We start from the raw sequence: 22,483 nt of genomic DNA, 5'->3' as shown, positions 1-22,483 counted from the left end.
AGAACCGCTAAGCCCCTGCCCGCCAGTGCCCAGCTGACGGTCAAGTCCGCTGCCGGTCAGTGCAGGCCGGCCGGACCAAGGGCCTGACTGGGTACGAGGCAGCCGCCCACGCGCAGGGGTTACCTCAAGGACTGGGTTGGACTGCAGGAGCCTGTCCTTCACCGTTTCCACCTGGTCGCTGGCGGGGCAGGTGAACGCGTAGTACTGGAGAATCTTCTTGGTGGCCTCTGTCTTGCCTGCTCCGCTCTCGCCGGAGATCAGGATGCACTGGTCCTTCCTCTCCGTGCGCAGAGAGCGGTAGGCGTTGTCGGCAATGGCGTAGCTACGGGGGGGGGAGCAAAGGGCATTCCGTCAGCCCCCACGGCTTCTCCTGGCCATTACCCATTGGCGGGGGCTACGGTCTGGCTCACGGATCTGACCCTGCACACGTGGGAAGTGCCGGCCCAGCTGTCCAATGGGTGGAGAGTCCAACGGGCATTCCGGGGGCCGCAGACACAAACTGCCCCCTTTGCTAAGCAGAGTTGACCCTGGTTTGCACTTGGATGGGCAAGCACCATCTGGTGTAGACATCAGCTCAGTGGCCGAGCATCTGCTCGCATGCAGAAGGTTCAACCCCTGGAAAGATCTCCAGGGAGGGCTGGGAAAGACCCCTGTCAGACACTCTGGGGAAGCTGCTGCCGCTGCTGCCAGTCAGTGTAGACAATCCTGAGCTAGATGGACCAGTGGTCTGACTCGGTATAAGGCAACTTCCTATGTTCATCAGGAGACCCACATCTAGAACATCTGCCTGCCATGCAGAAGGTCCTAGATTCAATGGGTCCCTGGCAGCATCTCCGGACAGGCCTGGGAAAGACTCCTGCCTGAAATTCTGGAGAGCTGCTGCCAGTCAGTGTAGACCGGCCGCTTTACATGCAGAAGGTCCCAGCCCCACTCGCTGGCGGCATCTCCAGGACCGCCAGGGTGTCCCCCCCCCAGGTTTAGCGGCGATTCCGTAGTTTTAGGTTTAGGGCTTATTCCAGTTCGCTGTGGGCCGGGCAGACCTCCTCTGAACTGGGCTTCCGATCTGGGTTGAGGCTGGGTCCGCCCTCTCTGTTCTACACTTCACCAGCGCCTGTCAAAACAACTTCCAGAGCTTCACAATGTTTTTTCTCTCTTCAAGTGGGGAATGTCACCCAGCTATGCAAACAAATATTTTCCAGTGGGTTGCTGGTAACTTAGCAACGTGGGAAATGTTGGGCAAAGGGAAGAGGAAAAATCTCATCTCTCTCTCTGTCACACACACACACACACACACACACACACACACACACACACACACACAGCTTTTCCGGCAGTTTGCCTCATCCTAAACGGTAAGATCTTGGAGCAGAATAAAACACTTTCAGAACAGTCAGCCTCTGCCCCGAAGCCACCCAGAGCAGAAAATCCTGCCTCCGATTCCCTGCCCAGGGCGTGGTCTGCACGGGTTCTCCTCTCCTTCTCCAGGCTCTAAGCCACCACACCTTTTCCTGAACAAAGCACTGAGCAATTCCTCCCCCAGACCCCTCAAGCGGATCCTAACCCTTCCCCTCCCAAGAACAAATCCCAGGTAAGAACACTGTAATAAGAAGACAATGACAAACTGTTTCAGTCCCTGGCAGCATCTCAAAGTCGGGCTGGGAAAGTCTCCTGCCTGGCACTTTGGGCGGGCTGCTGCCAGTCAGTGTAGACAACCCTGAGCTCGACAAACCAGCCTCAGACTCAGCATAAGGCAGTTCCCTGCGTTCCTACGAACCGGAGGAGTCAAATGTCACTTTCCCCCACCCTGGGAAAACATACTTTCCTCCCAGCCTGGCTGACCTGAATCATCGCTATCTATCTATCTATCTATCTATCTATCTATGACGCTACCAGTTAGGTCTGGATTCTGTTGGGGGGGGGAGAAACATCTACCATATTTACCCAAATAGAAGACGAAGCAGTGTCACATATAGGTTGTACTATTTACCCCAAAGGAAGAGGACGCTGAATTTAGGACGACTTCCGAGTTCCTAACATCAAAGAACTTGGGGGAAACCTAGGCTGGGGTTCAGGGAAATGCAGGTTTGGCGTCTGCCCCGTGGGGAGGGTGGGGGGCCTGGCTGGGCCGCCTAAGAAGCCAGGTGGGAAGGGCACCGGCCACTCACAGGTGTGGAGAGACTTCATAAAAGCTAACGCCCCGATAGCGGCCCATGTGTTGCTTGCTGTAGATCTCCAGGTCCTTGTATGGATTGACGGAGACCAGGACGGAGCCGATGTACGTCTGCGGAGGGAGAGGGAGAAAGGCGGAGTCAGGCCGACGCTGGACACCGCAAGGCTGGCTCGCGGGAAGCCAAGAATTCCTTCTCAACTGCTGGCCCGTAAAAAGACACTCCTGGATGTACGGATCAGAGAGGTGGACATCTCAGGCAGGATAAAAATATGATAGATAGACAGGCAGATAGATAGTGCCGTGAGATAACTTGATGGAAGGAGAGCCGGTCTTGCGGCAGTGAGCACAAACTGGCCCCTTTGCTAAGCAGGGTCCACCCTGGTTTGCATAAGAATGGGAGACTACGTGCACGAGCACTGTAAGATATTCCCTTTAGGGGATGGGGCCATGGCTTCGGGTGGAGCATTTGCGGGCTCGCATGCAGAAGGTTCCAAGTTAGGAACAGAGGAAGCTGCCCTATACGGAGTCAGACCATTGGTCTAGCTAGCTCAGTCTTGTCTTCACAGACTGGCAGCGACTTCTCCAGGGTTGCAGCAGGCAGGAGTCTCTCTCAGCCCGATCTTGGAGATGCTGCCAGGGAGGGAACTGGGAACCTTCTGCTCTTCCCAGAGCGGCTCCATCCCCTAAGAGGGGAATATCTTCCAGTGCTCACACTTCCAGTCTCCCATTCAAATGCAAACCAGGGTGGACCCTGCTTAGCTAAGGGGACAAGTCATGCTGGCTCCCACCAGACCAGCTCTCCTCCTTGGAGTTCCCTCCCTGGCAGCACCTCCAAGAGATGGCTGAGAGAGAGATTCCTGCCTGCAACCCAGGAGAAGCCGCTGCCAGTCTGGGTAGACAATCCTGAGCGAGATGGACCAAGGGTCTGACTCAGCATATGGCAGCTTCCTCTGTTCTTCGAGGGATGCTCAGAATATTCCCCAGGCTCCCCCTCTCTTACGCAGCCCTGTGGTCGCAGGACTGCAGAAGAGAGAAGGTTGTTTCCAGCTCAGAATGTCTCTGGGAGCTCAGCACGCAGAAGGCCCCACGTTCGATCCCTGGCAGCATCTCCAAGTAGGGCTGGGGAAAATCCCCGCCTGACGCCTTGGAGGGCTGCTGCCAGTCAGGGTAGGTAATTCTGAGCTGTGTGAATCAGTGGTCTAACTCCACAGAAGGCAGCTTCCCCGAGGTCCTATGATTATCCGCAGTGATAAGTTGGGTGGTCTTTTCAATGGCTTGCCTCATCAAGGAAGCCTTGATTCCACAGAACCACAGGATGCTCCAACTGGAGGGCACCTTAAAGGCCTTCTAGTCCCACCCTCTATTTCGTGCAGAAACAAATTCTCCGACAAACGGCCGCCCAGCCTTTGTTTCAAAACCTCCAACGGAGTAGGGCCCATCCTGACACAAGGCAGGCCGTCCCAGTCTTGAGCAGCTGTTACAGGTCGGAAGGGCTTTGGGCCACTTCGCCGCCTGCACCCGAGCCCCGCCCTCGGGAGCAAGCCTGCTCTCCCTCCCGGGAACCAGCCCTTCAGACACTCCAAGACTCTCCTCTTCTCCAGGCTACACACCACCCCCCCAGCTCCTTCACGGGAGATGGACTCCTCCAGACCAACCGTGCACCATCAGTGCTCTTTTAGGGGAAGGGTCCTGTGCGGGACCACTCTTTGGCCTGGGATCTGGCCACACCTTTGCAAACCCCTGGCTGACCAAGCGGGTCCCTGGGGCCACAGACCGCCATGGTACCCTGGAGAGCAAGCATCCCCGGGAACCCACCAGAACCAGCCTCTTTCTTTCTTTCTTTCTTTCTTTCTTTCTTTCTTTCTTTCTTTCTTTCTTTCTTTCTCTCTCTCTCTCTCTCTTTCTTCTACTCATTTATTTAAGCATATTTCTCTCTCACCCAAAACTCACATCTCTGGCCAGCTGGCAATCAAACACAGCTTAAAACAAACACAAACACAATTTAAAAACAACGACAAATTCTATCAGCCCAACTAAACGCCTGGGCGGACCAACGGCTCTCCCGAGGCTTCTGCAAAGTGGCCAGGGATGGGGAGGCTCTTATTTTTCCGCAGGGAGCGTGTCCCAAAGCCTCGGGGGGGGGGGCGGCACCGGAGGAGGCCCGCCCCTGAGTGGCAGCTGCAGACCGACCTCCCCAGATGATCTCAAGCAGCAGCAGGGCTCAGCGGGGATCTTCGGCTCTCCACTCCCGCATCTGGAGCGGGACCAAACCAGGGGTGGCCGATACCCAGAAGAACGGGGCTGTGAAAAGGCTCCCCCCCGCCCCGGCCTTGAGTCCATCAGCCCAGCCCACAGAGTGTGGCCGTGGGGCCCTCCCAGCGTGCCAAGCTCAGCTCCAGCAGCGACCAGGGCGAGCGGAAGGCTGTGCCCAAAGCCCTCTCTGCCACACCCTTCAGCGATCACCAAGCTGGGGTGAGAGGCCCGCCCTCCCCTTCCTAGTCCAGGAGCTGGGCTCACACAGTCTGGCATGGGCACCCGCTCAGGGGACCAAGGCTCGCCCTGCTCTCCGGCAACGGCCACCCCCTCGAGACGGAAAACGGACAACACAGACCCCAAAAAATGTAGCGCCGTTCTTGTGTTTTCAAAACTTTGCAAACGCGGCCACCGCAGGTCCGGTGCCCAGGGCGAGAAAAGCAGGAGGGCACACTGGGGGCGAGCTGGACCCCTGCTAACTGAGCCGAGAGGCACCTCTTAAAAAGAGTGATTCTCTTACATTGAGCAGGAGGAGAGCAACTGGCCCTACCCATCCCCAGCACAGCATCCCTCCAGTGGCTATTGCTGGGGTCAATCTTATGCTTCTTTTTTTAGATTGCGGGCACCTTTGAGGGACAGGGAGCCATTTATTTATTTCTATCTATGTAAACTGCTTTGCTTGGAAAACAGTCTATACATCTCCGTCATATTTGTACTCGTGAGCTGAAAGTCCTGGCCAGCGACCGCCTCTTTCCCGTCTCTAGGGGGGAGAAGACCTCGTCAGAAATCACTGTGAGCATCTCCACCCCCACCCCTATATGTGGGGAGATGCAGAGGGAGCCCCAAGAAGCCTTTTGCTCACACCAGGCCAGGGTAGATTTGATTTAAATCACGATTTAAATCGTGGGTTTTTTTACATAAAGACTCATTCTCGCTGCTATAATCTTAATATTTACAACCAGATGAAGGTTTCATTTTTGGTCCTCTTCTAGATAGAAAAATTGTCCAACATAATCTTACAGAAACCTCTGGAAGAGCATGACATCGTGAATGGATTAATGGAATTAATTTACCAAAATTTTTTAACATTGCATATATACAGCCTCATGCTACATCATTAAAAACTAATCCTTATTTCATGATGAATAACCTTTGGACTATGATGTTTCTTAAACAGAAAACTATCTTTAGATAGATTTTTTCCCCCTCAAAAAGCATTTTATTTTAAGATATCTGATTTAAATTTAAAAAATCCGATTTAAAATTTTAAAATCCTATTTTTAAAATTATTATTATTATTATTATTTTTAAACCATTGATTTGTATCCACCCTGCCCCGGGGCGAAGGAGAGCATTTCTCCCCCTCGGCTACTCACGTAGATCAGGTTCTCCTTGAAGCGCTTCCGCAGGTTCTCAATGAAGGCGGCTTCGCTGGTGAAGTTCTCCAGCAGGACAAAATCCTGGACGCCCACCCGGTCCCGGGCCGTCAGCGCACTCTCCATGGCGAGCCGGACCCCGTCGCTGCCAACTGCCTGCAAGGGAGCACAGGAGGGAGGAGGGGATCAGGTTGCGGGAGGGGTGGTGGTAATTGAGCGGGGTGGGGGGAGACACCTTGCCGCAGACGGCAACTAGCATCCCTGTTATCCAGCAAGCGGGACGGAGTGGTCGCGGCACGCAGAAGGCACAGGCAGCTCAGTGGCGGAGAAGCTGGTTTGCACGCAGGAGGTCCCAGGTCTCGGGCGGCATCTCCGGGTAGGGCTGGGAGAGACCCCTGAGCCTGGAACCCTGGAGAAGCCACTGCCAGTCAGAGCAGAAAATCCTGAGCTAAACGGACCAAGGGTCTGGCTCGGCAGGAAGCCGCTTCCCGTTAGAGGAGGGGGCCGTGGCTCAGAGCTTCTTTGCATGCAGGAGGCCCCAGGTTCAAGCCCCGGCAGCATCGCCGGGTAGGGCTGGGAAAGAAACCCCAGAGGGCTGCTGCCAGTCAGTGTTGAAAATACTGAGCTAGATGGACAAAGGGGCCTCCTCCGTATAAGGAGAGCTGGTCTGCTGGCCGCAAGCATGACTTGTCCCCTTTGCTAAGCAGGGTCTGCCCTGGTTGCATATGAAAGGGAGACTAGAAGTGGGAGCCCTGGAAGAGATTCCCCTCCGGGGATGGAGCTGCTTTGGGGAGAGTATCTAGGTCCCAAGTTCCCTCCCTGGCAGCATCTCCAAGAGCGGGCTGAGAGAGACTCCTGCTGTCTGCAAGCTTGGAGAAGCCGCTGCCAGTCTGGGTAAGCAGTACTGAGCTAGATGGACCAAGGGTCGGACTCAGTGTATGGCAGCTGCTGCCAGGCAGTGAACGAAGCCGGGAGCTGCTCCGACCTCCGTGCCCACACGCCAGCTTTGCTCACCTCATGCTGGGGCAGATGGAACCCCACGGGGATCAGAGAGCGCTTCTCCTGAATCTGCTGCCACAAGCCCTCCGTCTTCATGGCCAGCATGACTAAGAGGCGCGACCCTCCCGCTCTCTCTGCCGGGCAGTGCAAGCAACAAGGGCAGGAGAAGGGAGTCCGGGGGGGGGGCAGCCGAGGAGCACGCCCAGCAGAACATCTCCTCCCCTTCCCAATCCCCGGGAGGAGAGAGGAGGCCTCCGGGGGAGAAGGAGACACACCTGCGCTCCTCAGCTCGGCTGCTCATGGAGATGCTGCCGCCGCCGCCGAGGCCTTCTCCGTGCAGAGCAGAGGCTCTCCTTCCACGGAGCTCAGCCCCAAAGCGTTAGGAACAGCAGGAGCCGCCGTGCGCCTGGGTCCCTCTGGCTCAGGATCGCCTGCCCAGGCTGGCAGCGGCTTCTCCCAGGTTGCAGGCAGGAGTCTCTCTCCCAGCCCGATCTTGGAGATGCTGCTGCCAAGGAGGGAACCTGGGACCTTCGGCCTACAAACATGCAGGGGCTCTTTCCAGAGCAGCCCTGCCCCCGGAGGGGGTTATCTTACCGAGTTCCCATCCAAATGCATACCAAGCCCGGCCCTGCTTAGCAAAGGAAACGATTCACGCTAATTCCCACAAGGACCGTCCACACTGACTGGCAGCAGCTCTTCAAGCAGGGGCTTCCCCCAGCCTTCAGTGGAGATGCTGCCAGGCAGGGAGCCAGGGGCCGTCTGCCTGCACGCTGCTATGGCCCCATCCCCTGGCAGAGCTCACAGGCAGTCCCCCATCCAAATGCAAACCAAGGCAGACCCTGCTTAGCCAAGGGGGCGAATCACGCCGGCTACTTCAAGAGCGGCTCTCCACCTGCGACCTGGGCTGCTTTCTCAGTTCCTGGGAAACAGACCAGCAGGGATTCAAACCATCAACCTCTGGCTTGCTACAACAACAACAACAGCAAATATTTATAGATTGCTTTCCAACAAAAGTTTCCAAAGCAGTTTACACGGAGAAATAACAAATAAATAAGAGGGCTCCCTGTCACCGAAGGGCTCACAATCTCAAAAGAAACAGAAGGCAGACCCCAGCCACAGCCACTGGAGGGGTGCTGTGCTGGGGACGGAGAGGGCCAGTTGCTCTCCCCCCTGCTCAAGAAAGAGAACCACCCACCACGTTAAAAAGGTGCCTCTTGAGGCCGCTCACTTGCGAGTCACGGCATTTCCCCGCTGCACCCTTAATCAGGGTGGTTCTATACCACTTCAACTCAAGTTCTCAGAGTGGTTTACACAGAAAAATAAGCAACACATAAGGAAAGTGGTTTCAGAAAGCAGATCCAACCCAAAGCTCCAGGAAAACGTCAGCATTCGGTGTGGGGGGGAAGAGTCAGTAGCCGAAGGGCCAAGCCCGGCAATCCACCACGCACTCTCGGGAAGGGGGCCGCCCCGAAGGTGAAACAGAACCCCGGCGTGGCAGGACAGGGCACGGGCCGGCCAGAAACCCCTGCTTCGGGGCGGGGCAGCGTGGCGGTGACCACCTGCGTCGGGAGGGCGCGGTGTGCCAACTGCAAGGGAATTTTGCCAGGGCAGAGAGGAAAGGTCCTTGGATGCAGCTGAGCAGGCGGCCGGTTTTCCCAGCGGGGCGGGCGCTGGTTTCAAGCGCTCTTTTCTTGTTTGTAAGGGCGTGCCCGTTCCGGATAGACAGGGCCGAACAGAAGGGAGGCTCGCTCTCTCTCTCGCTCTGCCGACTGAGCCCAGAGGCGCCTCCGAAAGTGGCGATTCTCTGATATTTAGCAGGGGGGGAGCAACGACTGATTTCACCTGAATACAAGGCGACTCGGAATTTAAGTAAAGTAAAATAAAGTTGTGCCGTCGAGTCGGTGTCGACTCCTGGCGCCCACAGAGTCCTGGGGTTGTCTTGGGTAGAATACAGGAGGGGTTGGCCATGGCCATCTCCTCCCGCGCAGTCTGAGATGAGGCCTCTCGGCATCTTCCTAGATCGCTGCTGCCCGATAGAGGCGTTTCCCATCGTCTGGGAAACATACCAGCGGGGATTCAAACCGACAAGCTCTGGCTTGATAATCAAGGCATTTCCCCACTGCAGCATTAGGTGGCTCAGAATTTAAGACAAGCCCCTTAAAAACAGAGGGTAAATACATGAATCATCCCCTTTGCTAAGCAGGGTCTGCCCTGGTTTGCATGTGAATGGGAGACTACATGTGTGAAGACTGTGAGATATTCCCCTGAGGGGATGACGGGGCCGCTCTGGGAAGAGCAGAAGGTCCCCGGTTCCCTCCCTGGCAGCATCTCCAAGATTTTGGCGGAGAGAGACACTCCAGCCTGCCACCTTGGAGAAGCCACTGCCAGTCTGGGTAGACAATCCTGAGCTAGACGGACCAATGGTCTGACTCAGTATACGGCAGCTTCCTATGTCTGTATTTACCCCAAAGGACGAGGGCTCTGAATTTAAGATGAGCCCCTGATTTCTAATGTCACAGAACCTGGGGAAAAAAATATCTAGCCTTAGATGCAGGTAAACACAGTAGTTCAATCAACTTGCCCTGGTCTGCATTGGGGTGGGCAACTAGATGGGTGGGCGCCCTAAGGTTTTTCCCACAGGGCGTCTCCTTTGCAGACCGGGAGTCTCCAGTTCAATCCCTGGCGACCCCTCCAGGGAGGGCTGGGTGAGACTCCTGCCTGGAACTCGGGGGGAGCTGCTGCTGCCGGTCCGTGTGCAGACAATCCGGAGCCCGACAAGCCCAGAGTCCGGCACGGGAGGAGGCCGGTTTCTGCGCCCCGACACATTCCCAGCGGCAAGCCACAGGCTTCTTCTTGCCCCCACGGCTGCAGAAACAGCCCTCCGGGCGCACTTTGGCCCGGAGTGCCCCCCCCTCCACAAGGCCCTGCGGGGAAGGGCAAAGTGGGGTGGGGGGGAGAGAAGCCTGAGCCCTTGTGAGTCCAAAATGCTGCCGGCCACGCCTGGAAGCCAGAACTGGCTCCCAAGAGCAGGAGGAGGAGGAGGAGGAGGAAGGCTCCCCTCCCGGGCATTTCTTGCCCTCCTCCAGAACCCTCACCCCAGCCAGGAGATGCCGCCCAGAGAAACCCTGCTGCTGCCGTATGGGGCAAGGGCCCTGCCCGCCCCCACGTCTTCTGTGCCACCACTGGGGGAGGGGGGGCGGCGCTCTGGAATCCCCTCCGAAAGCCCAATCCTCCCCCCGCCCCAGCAGACCTACCCCGGCCCGGAATTTCATGGTTGCCACTCGCAGGGCCGCTGGAGAAGGAGGCCACGTTCCGGCAGCAGCAGGAGCCGGGGAGGCAGCAGCGGCGAAGGGCAGGGCTGCTTCTCCTCCATCCGCTCGGCCCCGGGGAATGGCTCTGCCCACCAGCTCCCGGAGAGGGCGTCTGGCAGCCCGAGGGAGGGAGGGAGGGAGGGAGGGGTCTGGCTCCCCCCTCCGTCCCAGCAGAGCAGACGGGCACGCCGGGAGCGCAGGACTCAGCCGGCACTGCCCAGGGCAGGCTGCCCGCCCAGGATGGCCCTCGCTCCCCCCGCCCCACCAGCAAGAGCGGGACGTGGACGGGAGAGGAATCCGAGTGGTGGCCGGGGAAACTTGGGCCCGAGCCCAAAACTCATCAGAGCCAGAGGGAGGGAGGGAGGGAGGGAGGGAGCAGCAGCCCTGGACGACCCACCGGCCCAAGGACAGCAGGCTCGGACCTGGAGGGCAGGGCTCTGATGTGAGGCGAGGGGGAGGCGGCCCAGCCCCACAGGCAGCGGAGGGCAGCAGGGACCACGAGGGCTTTCCACCCCAGCCAAGCACACAGCCACCTCCGGAGGCGGAAGCCGGACAGGCAGACCGAGTCTGCGAGCACCATAAGGGGGTGTCGGAGCCCGACAAAAGGCGCCCCCAGCTGCCCACCAGGAGGAGGAAGCCCAGCCGGCCGCCTCGCCCCCCGCAGACGACACACACCAGACACGCCACCGGAGGATGTCCCTCCACAGCTCGGCTCGGAAGTGATTCCAAGGGCAGCGTAGCGGTGCCTCGTCCCGGGACAGATCTGTCCAGGGCTTTTCATCTGTCGCAAGTAATTCTCCACACAGGAACAGAGGAAGCCGCTTTCTGCCCAGTCAGACCTTTGGTCCATCCCGCTCGGTTGTTGCCTACCCAGGCTGGCAGCAGCACTCCAGGGTCTCAGACAGGGCCCTGCCGGGAGAGGCTGCTGCCATGGACTGAAACTGGGCCCTTCTGCATGCAAAGCAGGTATTCTGCTGCTGCGCTACGGCCCCGGCCCCTGGAAGCTGCTGCCTACGGAGTCAGGCCCTTGGTCCAGCTAGCTCAGGGCTGCCAACCCTGACCGGCAGCAGCTCTCCCAAGGTTTCAGGCAGGCGTCTCTCCCAGCCCCACCTGGGGCACCTTCTGCAAGCAAAGCAGATGCTACTGAGCTACGGGCCCCATCCCACAGGATGGAAGAGGCGTAGGGGTGAAAAGCAGTCTGCTGGCCTCTGCGAGTGCCACCTTCGGAAGTCAGGCCCTGGACCCGGGGAGGTGTTCACCGCGTCAGGCATGAAATGTCCCTCGATCCTCCCTGGGATCCATTCCCTGGCTGCCCCCCCAACGGGACCTTCCTCCAAAGGAGGCCGCCTCCCTCCAGGGCCTAAACACACACACACACACCCCATTCTCAGCTGGCCACGAGGTGGGGGCCACTCTGCAGGGACCCAGATGCCGCCGGGCTGCTCCCCAGGCTGTCAAACGCAGCATGAGCCAGAAGAGGAGAGCTGGAGTCCGGTGGAAGCAAGCAGGACTGGTCCCCTTAGCTAAGCAGGATCCACCCTGGTTTGCATTTGGATGGGAGACCAGAAGTGTGAGTGCCCAGGAAGAGATCCCCCCTTAGGAGATGGAGCCACTCGGGGAAGAGCATCTGGGTCCCAAGTCCCCTCCCTGGCAGCATCTCCAAGAGAGATTCCTGCCTGCCACCTTGGAGAAGCCGCTGCCAGTCTGGGAAGACAATCCCGAGCTAGACGGACGAATGGTCTGACTCAGCCAGTGGCAGCTGCCTCTGTCCCTAAGCCAGCCAGGGGCCTGAGTCAGCTCGGCCAGGGCCTGGCGCTGCTCCTGCTCCTCCTCCCTGCCAGGCTGTCATTTTCCTTTTAAGGAGAAAAAATGTTTTCGCAGGAAAAGTGAAGCGCCCAGAGTCTGTGGCTGCTGGAAGCCTCCTCCTGCTCCTCCTCCTCCGAGAAGGGACCCTCCCAGGGACAGAGGCCAGGAGCGAAGAAGCCCTGGGGCTCTGGAAGGCATCCGGCTGGGGGGTCTCCCCTGGGGCAAGTGGGCTCCGCTCCTCCCTGCAGCCCCCAAGCTCCAGAAGCCAGGAGAGGGGTGTGGGGGGGGGACACACACAGCCCCCTCCGGGCCCCCTTGCCCCAAGGCATCCTCCCAGGCACACACACCCTTCTCAAGCAGCATGCTAGCCACACGCCTGCCCTTCCAGCCGTGGGGAGGAGAGCCGGCCTGGGAGGGATCCGAAGGAAGAAGGGAGCGTGACCCCGTCTTCCTGGGGACTCCGGAACGGTAGACACCCCCCAGAATCTGCCCGCAGGTCAGTAGGCGGACCTCTTCCAAGCCGAGTAGCAACCTTTTCGCTCCAGGGCACAGAACCGGCCTGATGGTAGCGGGCAGGAACAGTCCCCTTTGCTAAGGAGGGCTTGCCTTGGTTTGCATTTGGATGGGCAATGTCAGATATCCCGCTGCGGGGATGGGGCCGCAGCTCAGGGGAAGGGCATCTGCTTGCCCGCAGGCGGCCCCGGGTTCAATTCCTGGCGGCTCCTCCTGGTAGGGCTGGGAGAGACCCCTTCCTGAAACCCTGGAGAGCCGCTGCCAGTCAGTGCAGACAACGCTGAGCTAGAGGGGCCAAGGGCCTGACTCAGTGGGAGGCAGCTTCCCGGCATCCCTCCCTGGGTAGCTCAGGGAAGAGCATCTGCTTTGCATGCAGAAGGTCCCCAGTTCAAGCCGGGGAAGGAAACCTCCTCTCCTAAAGGACGCCGGTGCCAACTCCTGCTCTCCGGAGCCAAGGGGCTGGGGTGCATCCGCTGCCACTGATTATCTGCAATCGCGCTCCTTATCGGGCCCGGGTGGAGACCGGCACGGCCCTCGCTGCCCTGGCCCAGGGCTGGGGCTGAGGGACTCTGCAGATGGGGACGGAGACCGTTTGCTGCGGGGACAACCCCCCAGGTGGGCCCGCATTTCTCCCTCCGGAGGAAACAGGATTTCCTCTGGACAACTCCCCCAACGCGATCCCAGGGAAATGTTCTAAGAATAGGAAATGACTGTATAAGGGCAGAGCCGCCCCAAATGCCTGGCCGCTGGGGAGGGGACACCGGGGGGGGGGAGAAATGCACACCGATCTCTCTTGCCCGAGAGGACGCAGAGACATCCCAGCAGTCACGATGGTGCAGGGCAGAGATTGCCAGCCTCGGATGATGTTGGACTCCGACTCCCATCATGCCCAGTGGCTGCAAACAACAGCCAGGGGTGACGGGAGCCGTAGTCCTGCATCAGCAGCAGGGCCAAAGCTGAGCAGCCCTGGAGGAGAGCTGGTCTTGCAGTAGCGGGCGTGAAGTGTCCCCTTTGCTAAGCAGGGTCCACCCTGGTTTGCATTTGAATGGGTGACTAGATGTGTGAGCACTGGAAGAGATGATGATGATGATGATTACATTTATATCCCACTCTTCCTCCAAGGAGCCCAGAGCGGTGTACTACATACTTGAGTTTCTCTTTCACAACAACCCTGTGAAGTAGGTTAGGCTGAGAGAGACGTGACTGGAAGAGATTCCCCTTTAGGGGATGGAGCCGCTCTGGGAAGAGCAGAAGGTTTCAGGTTCCCTCCCTGGCAGCATCTCCAGATAGGTCAAGATCTTTTTTCAATTGAACCAACAAACTACCAAAGCATACAGTAAGCTACCAAAGCATAATGATATACAAAGTGGTTGTTTCTACATCATATATCCAAAGATTTGCACACAAGGATTTGGCAACCAACAGGGTTATAAAGTATATGCAGGCAGTAGTGTAACTCGGGTGTGTGTGTGTGTGGATTTCAAGGCACATCAGGTAATCGGGTGGTTTACGCCCAACGTCCATTTCTACAATTTGTCCCAGATCGGGCTGAGAGAGATTCCTGCCTGCCTGCAACCTTGGAGAAGCCGCTGCCAGTCTGTGAAGACAATACTGAGCTCGACGGACCAAGGGTTTGACTCGGTATATGGCAGCTGCCTAGGTTCCTATGGTGCAGAGCCAGATCCCCCATCCCCTGAGAAGCTGTTGGACTACAACTTCCATCGCCCCCTGCCGCAACAGCCCCTCTCCAGCTCTCCGATTGACTTGCTCAAGCCAGCAACAGGCGTGCATCCTTATCGCACACTAAGCACAACCCTGTGGCAAAGCGGCCACCCGGGCGAAGGCCGTTCGTAGCCGCTAGTCTGTGAAAGCCAATTAATTTCATTTTAGGGGGGGAGGGAGGGGACCCTCTCTTGGGACTCCGACAATGAACAGAGCGAGGCGCTCAGCGGCCCCTTCGGCGTCTCCTGGGACAAGGTCCCAGCTCTGTGCCCAGGCGCTCAGCAGCTTGAGGCCCTGTTGATGATTGTGCCCGAGTCCCGCCGAGGGAGAGATAATGGCTTGTTTGTTCCGTGCGAGACACAGGCCGGTTCCCGGCACAGCCGGCAGCAAGAGCAAGCTCGTACCACTGCCTGCCCCCCTACCGGGCTCTGCACGGTTTCCGGAGGGCCAAGAGATTTGGCGGGGGGGCAGGCAGGGGGCGAACCGCCGTAGGGTGGGCCCCAGATTTCTGCCGCAGGAAATCCCACCAAGAGGGGCCAGGAAGGCAGGGTATTCTTAACCTGGCCCCCACCTGTCTTCTTCAGGTGGCTGCGGGAGCTCACACGGCAAAGGAGCAACAAGCAACGTCCTCTCGGGTGACGTTTCCTGCAGCTCCCAAGGTCATCTGAAACAGCCAGAGGGCCCAGCAAAGCCCAAGTCCCCACGGGGCATAGAGATGCCCCCCCCACACCCACTCCCGAAAGACGGATTCAGGACAGCTTAAGAACAAGGGAAGCTGCCCTATACTGAGTCTGACCCGTGGTCCATCTAACTCAGTCTTGTCTGCACAGACTGGCAGCGGCCTCTCCAAGGTTGCCGGCAGGGGTCTCTCTCTCAGCCCTGTCCTGGAGATGCTGCCAGGGAGGGAACTTGGACCCTTCTGCTCTTCCCAGAGCAGCTCCATCCCCTGAGGGGAATATCTTCCAGGGCTCACACATGTAGTCTCCCATTCACATGCAAACCAGGGCAGACCCTGCTTAGCTAAGGGGACAAGTAATCCTGGCGACCACCAGACTAGCTTGATCCAGGCAAAAGCCGACCCTAGTCACACTCTGACCCATTTCCCGTCCAGGACATCCTTGACAAGCCAGCGCTGGAAAGACTGACCAACTCACCCAAGTGCCGTCGAATCAGTGTTCCCCAACTCCCAGATGTTGCGGACTGCAACTCCCATCACCCCCAGCTGCAGTGGGGATGATGGGAGTTGTAGTCCACAACGTCTGCAAATCCCTGTGCCAGGCAACGCTGGTGCAGCCTGACCCACTGAGAAAATGTGCCCCCCCTGGCTGGTTTTTTATCTGAATAAACACTTGGAAATGACTAACATTCTTGGCAGGGTGCCACTGTTGGGACAAGGGCCAGCCCCTGTCCCCAAAGCACTAATACTTGTCCAGGAGGACTCTTAAAAACCTCTCCCCTGCAAATTCCTTCGGCAGAGAACACTCCACTCCGCCCATTGGAACTGCTGACCAAACATTCACGAGTCACGCTGGTCTTGTGGGAGCAAGCATGAATGCTCCCCTCTGCTAAGCAGGGTCTGCCTTGGTTTGCATTCGAATGGGAGACTCCAGGTGTGAGCACTGTCAGAGATTCCCCGCAGGGGATGATGGGGCCGCTCTGGGAATTGCATCGAGGTTCCAAGCTCCCTCCTTGGCAGCCTCTCCAAGAGAGGGCTGAGAGAGACTCCCGCCTGCAACCTGGGAGAAGCCGCTGCTGCTGCCAGTCTGTGCCGACAATACTGGCGAGATGGACCAAGGGTCAGACTCGGCATACGGCAGGATGAGGGCCAGAACGGAGGCTTCCTTCTATGCCATGCCATGCCCTGGATGGATGGGTGGCTGTTCTCCAAATGACCCCACGGCCCTCCTCGGCAGGCGACTGCCCCAGTGAGGCCCAGAAGGAGGCAGCCAGTTGGCTGGGACAGGTGTCGGACTCAGGGGTGTGGGGGTCCGACGAGCAAGCGGGGAGGCCACCCCCTTGCTCCGCCAGGCAGGGGCGGCATCTGGGACCGAGCTGCATTGCAGACCCAGCCGGCAATCTCCAGGCGAGATCAGCTTGCCCGAGCAAGTCCCTCCGGAAGTCAGGCCTGTGGAATGCGCAGAATGCCGCCGCCGCCGCCGTGTGCAGAGCGAGCTTGTCCGGGGCGGGGGGTGGGGGGGAGCGTTGACTGCAGTCCTCCTTTCCCCGCACGGGGGAGGCAGGGCAGAGCCAGCCAGGCTGACGGGTGGCGCGCTGGGCCGAGTGGGGGAGAGGAAGCCGCCACAGCACTGGGAGGGGAAAGGGAGGCTCCCAAGAGGAGAGCTGCTCTGGCGGTGGCAAGCGGGACTGGGCCCCTGAGCTCAGCAGGGTCCACCCTGGTTGCATCTGAAAGGGAGACTTGAGGTGTGCACACTGCGAGAGATTCCCCTCTTAGGGGATGGAGCCGCCGCTCTGGGAAGAGCATCTACAGGTCCCAAGTTCCCTCCCTGGCAGCAGCCTCTCCAAGAGAGGGTTGGGGGAGACCCCTGCCTGCAACCTGTCAGAGTAGACAATCCTGCGTTAGAGGGGCCAAGGGTCAGACTCAGCATGGCAGCTGCCGACACCCCTCAGCCCTGGCTTGAAATATCTATTTTGGTCACAAGGTCTGGCCACAAACTTCCTCGTTCTCAAAGCCGGAGATCCAGAACCAACGTGTCCGGCTTCTGCCGCCTGTCCTCGCCGGAGGCCAACGCAGTCACTGCTCTGGAATCCATCCCGGCTCCCCGGCAAACAGCCCCTCCCCCAGATGTGGGGCCAAGCCCTTCCCAAGGCACATTCAGCGGGGCTTGTCGCATGAGTGGGGCTGTCTGGCACCAACACTCCACATTCTGATCCCACAAGTGCTAGGCAGAGCCTCCAGCAGAAACACCGGAAGCTGCCATCTACTGAGTCAGACCATTGGTCTATCTAGCTCAGTCTTGTCTTCACAGACTGGCAGCGGCTTCTGCAAGGTGGCAGGCAGGAATCTCTCTCAGCCCCGTCTTGGAGAAGCCAGAGAGGGAACTTGAAACCTTCTGCTCTTCCTAGAGCGGCTCCATCCCCTAAGAGGGGAAGATCTTCCAGTGTTCACACTTCTAGTCTCCCTTTCATATGCAACCAGGGCGGACCCTGCTTAGCTAAGGGGACCAGTCATGCTGGCTACCACAAGACCAGCGCCCTGCACAAAGGAGCAGCAGTTGCAGCCGAGGACGCCGCCTGTGCCTCTCCTCGACTCACACGCCACGCTGCAGCGCCACGGATCTGCTCCCAGTGCAGGGATATTTCAGAGACCAGGCGTCTGGAGCCCCCATGCCAGCGTCCTCCTCCCCAGATCCCCCCAACCGCGAGGAACCGAGCCTTCCTTTTGGCTCACCACTTTGGCGGTTCCTATTTATACGCTTCGGGGAGTAATTCGAATCCCCGCTGCTCTGTTCCCCAGACTAGGGAAAACGCCTATATATCGGGCAGCAGCGATCTAGGAAGATGCTGGAAGGCATCATCATCTCATACTGCGCGGGAGGAGGCAATGGACAACCCCTCCTGTATTCTACCAAAGACGACCACACGGCTCTTCTGTGGGCAGCAGGAGTCGACTCAACACCAGCTCGATGGCACAACTTTACCCTTTTTCCCCCGTTTGCCAACTAGCAAAAACCACACTCAGGGGCCTTCAGGTGAGGTGGCTGTGACTCTAATTCTGGACACGTCTCTAAACATGGTGTGAGTAAAACACACCCAATGATGTCTTCTTCCTGCCCCCCAAATACTAATTACGCGCTGCGTTGTGTGTGTCATGTTTCCATATATTCCCAATCTATGAATTTTAGAGATCCTTCTACGTATATCTGCAATGGCTTCTATCTTTACCACGGAGACTTGATTGTGCTGATTGTCTTTTTTTTCTATATAATCTGTAGGGGTTGGTGGCCATGCTCCCTGTAACAGGAATGCCCAGATGTTTCGGACTACAACTCCCAGCATCCCCAGCTGCCGTGGTCCTTCGCTGGGGATGATGGAGTTGGGGATCCCTGCTGCAGGGAACTCCGCATGCATCCATTCACTACCCGGCCAGGTGTCAGGCTGAAATGTCCAAGCGCCTCGGTATACAGACTCAGACCATCCGTCCCACTCGCTCAGGATTGCCAGTTCCCAGTAATAGTATTATTATTTTATTTATTTATATTATTATCCATTATTATTATCATCATCTGTCTTTCTGAAAAGAAACATGTAATGCATGTTTACATTATGATTGTTATCTAGGATCATAGGAAGCTGCCATATACTGAGTCAAGCCATTCTATCTAGCTCAGTATTGTCTTCACAGACTGGCAGCAGCTCCTCCAAGGCTGCAGGCAGGAGTCTTTCCCAGCCCTCTCTTGGAGATGCTGCCGGGGCGGGAACCTGGGACCTTCTGCATGCAAGCTGGCAGGGGCTCTACCACTGAGCTTCAGCCCCTGAGGGGAAGATCTCGCAGTGCTCACCCATGCGGTCGCCCATCCAAATGCAAGCCAGGGCAGACCCTGCTAGGCAGAGGGGACCCTGTTACCCCCAAGGTCAGCTCTCCCAGATGGAGACCCCAAGAATGACCAGCAACGTCCTGATGGGCCAAGGGTCTGCCCATGCAAACGGCAAAGCAATGTTCATGTTTTGAGCGATTTCAACAGCAAACCTCCCAGAGACGCAGGTTTAGGGCGGTACAGAAACATCTCAAATAAATACATAAGTTGCGGCAAAAGGCTCCCATGTTATGAAAGAGACCCGAGAAGAAAGACTCGAGACACGCATGCATGAAACTTAGCGAGGAGGAGAAGTCCAGCCTGGAGAAGGAACTTCCCTCTGTCGGCTGCTCCTTGGGACTCCTTGCCACTGCAGCCCTGGGCGGCTTCTAGGGACAGCCACTGGCCCTATCACGTGTAGACAAGACTACGCAAGGTGGACCAGCGGTCCAACTCGGCACAAGGCAGCTTCCTACGTTCTGAGCAATGCCATTTTAGAAACGGAACATTCCCTCTGGAAATAGACAGCAAGGAAAACCGGTTCCACTATGGCAGAGAAAGCTCAAAAGCTCATGCGTGGCCACCCATCAAAATGCAGACCAGGGTGGACCCTGCTTAGCAAAAGGGAACAAGCTCTCCCTCCACCAATCCCATGTCAAACATGTATTTGTTGTCGTATTTATTGACTGGATTTCAATACCGAGATTTCAATCAATCTCAGAGCAGTTTACAATTTAAAAAACCAGACAACGACGAAAACCATCTAAAAACAAATTGAAACCACCACCAATAAAACTTTAAAGCACCATTAACCAAAAGCCTGATAAAACAGGGGTGTCTTCAACACAACCAGAGATGGGGGAGGCTCCAGTTTCCTTTGGGAGTGTGGTTCAGATCACTGGGGCAACCCTTCTAACCTAGAGAAGACCCAAAAGTTTGCAAAAAACACACACAAAAACAACCCTGCAGAAAACCAGCCACAGGGATCTTCAAAGTCAAGCCATCCAGAACTCAGAACGGCACAGCACCATCCTCCCACCTGCCCTCTCTTGGGGCACCCACAAAGCAAGCCGCCTGCCTTTCTCAAAGTATTTTATTGTATTTTAACATTCTTCAGTCTTCCGTAGGAGCAGAGGAAGCTGCCATATACTGAGTCTGACGTTTGCTCCATCTAGCTGAGTATTGTCTACACAGACTGGCAGCAGCTTCTCCAAGGTGGCAGGCAGGAGCCTCTCTCAGCCCTCTCTTGGAGATGCTGCCAGGGAGGGGACTTGGGGCCTAGATGCTCTTCCCAGAGTGGCCTCACCCCCGAAGAGGGGAATCTCTTCCAGTGCTCACACATCTAGTCTCCCCTTCATAAGCAACCAGGGTGGACCCTGCTTAGCTAAGGGGACCAGTCATGCTTGCCACCACAGGACCAGCTCTCCTCTCTCCCTTCAGTCACTCCAGAGCCAAGGAGGCCAAACGTAACCAGTACATGGTTATGTTTGTCCTCACAACAACCCTGTGAGGTAGGTTAGGCTGAGAGAGATCGGACGGGCCCAGAGTTAGCCGCCGAGTTTCATGGCTAAATGGGGATTTGAACTCGGATCTTCCTGCTCCCAGTCCAACCTTCTAACCACTATGCTATGCTGGCAAATCCCCTCCATCAAGTATGGACGTGCTGGCCCCACTCCGTTTCCAATGAAGCACCCCTTTCGCCCCAAGGACGGCCTGCTGGCAACCTTGGTGAGCGGACGCAAATTGCGGAGACTTGCGTATCTGGCAGGAACGCCCAGTTCCCTTCCCAGGGTCACAAGACAGTTCCTCGCTGCTGTGGCGCCCTGAATCCTGCCCGGCGTGGGCTTCCGGCTGGGCAAAAGATCACCCTCCGACACATTTTCTGAAACAGAAGGCACAGGCAGGCGTGGAGATCCCGCTCTTTCTCACCGCCACCAGTCACTGGAAGTAAAAGCTACGCGATTTTACTGCCCGTGATATGTGGCCCCCTCCACCCTGCAGGAAGCAGTGGTGGATCTGAAACGCAACTCCTCCGCCAACTCTCTCCCCCAGGAAGAAAACAACACCCTTCTTTCACTGCCAGTGTCCTCTTGGACCAACTGCTTGACCTAACGCTGCACCCCGCAGAATCACAGAACGTAAGAACTAAAAAGGGATCCGGACCTCTCGTCCACCCCCTGCTCAGCGCCGGAATCTGCTGCAGCATCGTGACCACTGGCCTTTTCAGCCTCCGTCTGAAAACCACCCGCAACGGAGAGCCCACTGCTTCATGAGGCAGGCTGTTCCCCTGGCCAACTGCTCTTACAGGCAGGAAATTCTTCCTCGTGTCTAGCCCCAATCTGCTCCCTGGTCACTTCAGCCCGCTGGTTCTAGAGTCCAGGCCTTGACACGTTTCCTCTGGGTCTAGGAGCCAGCCCCCCAATTTCAGAGCTCATTAATGCGTGCCTGACAAAATTACCGGTCAAGTCAATTTTGACTCCTGGTGCCCACAGAGCCCTGTGGTTTTTGTTTGGTTGAATACAGGAGGGGTTGACCATGGCCTCCTCCCGCACACTATGAGATGAGGCCTTTCAGCATCTTCCGATATTGCTGCTGCCCGATATAGTTCCAGCAGGGATTCAAACTGGCAACCTTCTGCTTGTTAGTCAAGCATTTCCCCACTGCACCACTTAAGGTGAACTGCCCAGACAAATACAGAGGGGCTAAATAACTCCGAATATCCTAGTTTAGGTGCCACCCTTCAATTTCTAGGTGCCACGGCTCCCGGGCGCCTGGGATTTCTCAAGCCCCGTTCTAGGCCGTCCTCCCAAGCAACAGAGAATGAGCCCACTTCTCCTCCTCTGGGGCAGCCCTGCAGATATTTGAAGATGGCTCTCATCTCGCTCCATTTTCTTCTCCCCTCCAGCGCCTTCACGGGATTTGGTTTCCCTGAGCGGCAAGCCAAACGTCACTCCCCTGATCCCCCTGATGAGCAGCTCTGGCCAAATACAGAAAAAGCAGCCCCAAACACACGCCTGGCTAGGACAGGTCGGGACACCTCGGCACACTCTGCAAGATCCAGAGCCACAAAAAGTGGGATCTGCCACTTCCCTTTGCAGGACGGCCTTCTCTGCATTTCGGCGTAGCAGGCCGGGCAGAATTTCCCCAGGGTTTCGTTTTAAAGAGACCTCTCTCCATCACTCTCTGTCAATCCGCCTGTCTCAGCCCTGACATCAGCTCAGTTTTCAACAGCCGCTAATGGGGAGGAGAGAAGACCACCACGGAGGAGAGACCACGGGGGGGGGGGGGGGGATTCCGATCCCAGAAAAACAATCTCCACCAATCACAGCATCTGGCAATTGCAAGCCCTTTGGGGACAGGGAACCAGCTTGTCTTTGTCTATGCAAACTGCTCGGAGAACTCATCTCATTGAAAAGCAGTATATAAACATTTGTAATAATATAATAAAACCACCACCACCACAATAATAATGTAAACATGCATTACATATTTCTTTTCAGAAAGATAGATGATGATAATAATAATGGATATTAATAATAATAATAATAATAATAATACTGGGAACAGCCTATATTCTGTGACAATATCTATGACAGCAACAACATTGACAATAAAATTCAGCCATCCCAGGTCCTTGGGAAGGACTCGATGTCTGGATAAAACAAACCAGTCAATAACACCTGTCTGACTGTGTAAATAAGTAAATAATAGAAGAAGAAGAAGAAATAGAAAAAAACAACAAAATACAAAGCTCTACAAATGGAAATTGAAAGGCTGTGGCAGAAGAAGACCCAAATA

At 56.8% G+C, this 22,483-nt stretch overlaps 1 protein-coding gene across 6 annotated transcripts in view; it reads right to left on the bottom strand.

Annotated features, from left to right (window-relative positions):
- MYO1C (myosin IC) overlaps positions 1–22,483 on the bottom strand; it is a 49,979-nt gene that overhangs the window by 22,111 nt on the left and 5,385 nt on the right. For 2 of the 6 annotated variants that reach the window (XM_053274924.1, XM_053274923.1), the window contains exons 1-4: positions 10,053–10,216; positions 5,800–5,955; positions 2,166–2,281; positions 124–322 (exon numbers count right to left, since the gene is read on the bottom strand). In XM_053274924.1, the coding sequence (XP_053130899.1) occupies positions 124–322; positions 2,166–2,281; positions 5,800–5,955; positions 10,053–10,070 (489 nt within the window). In that variant the 5' untranslated portion in view covers positions 10,071–10,216. Of the gene's footprint in view, positions 1–123; positions 323–2,165; positions 2,282–5,799; positions 5,956–10,052; positions 10,218–22,483 lie in introns of those variants that run through there. The other 4 variants (XM_053274922.1, XM_053274926.1, XM_053274925.1 and 1 more) reach the window with 3 other exon arrangements.

This window comes from Hemicordylus capensis, chromosome 12 (genome assembly GCF_027244095.1).
Source record: "Hemicordylus capensis ecotype Gifberg chromosome 12, rHemCap1.1.pri, whole genome shotgun sequence".
Taxonomy (NCBI): Eukaryota; Metazoa; Chordata; class Lepidosauria; order Squamata; family Cordylidae; genus Hemicordylus; species Hemicordylus capensis.
Note: the sequence above shows the minus strand (reverse complement) of the source record. Positions and strands in the feature narration are given on the sequence as shown.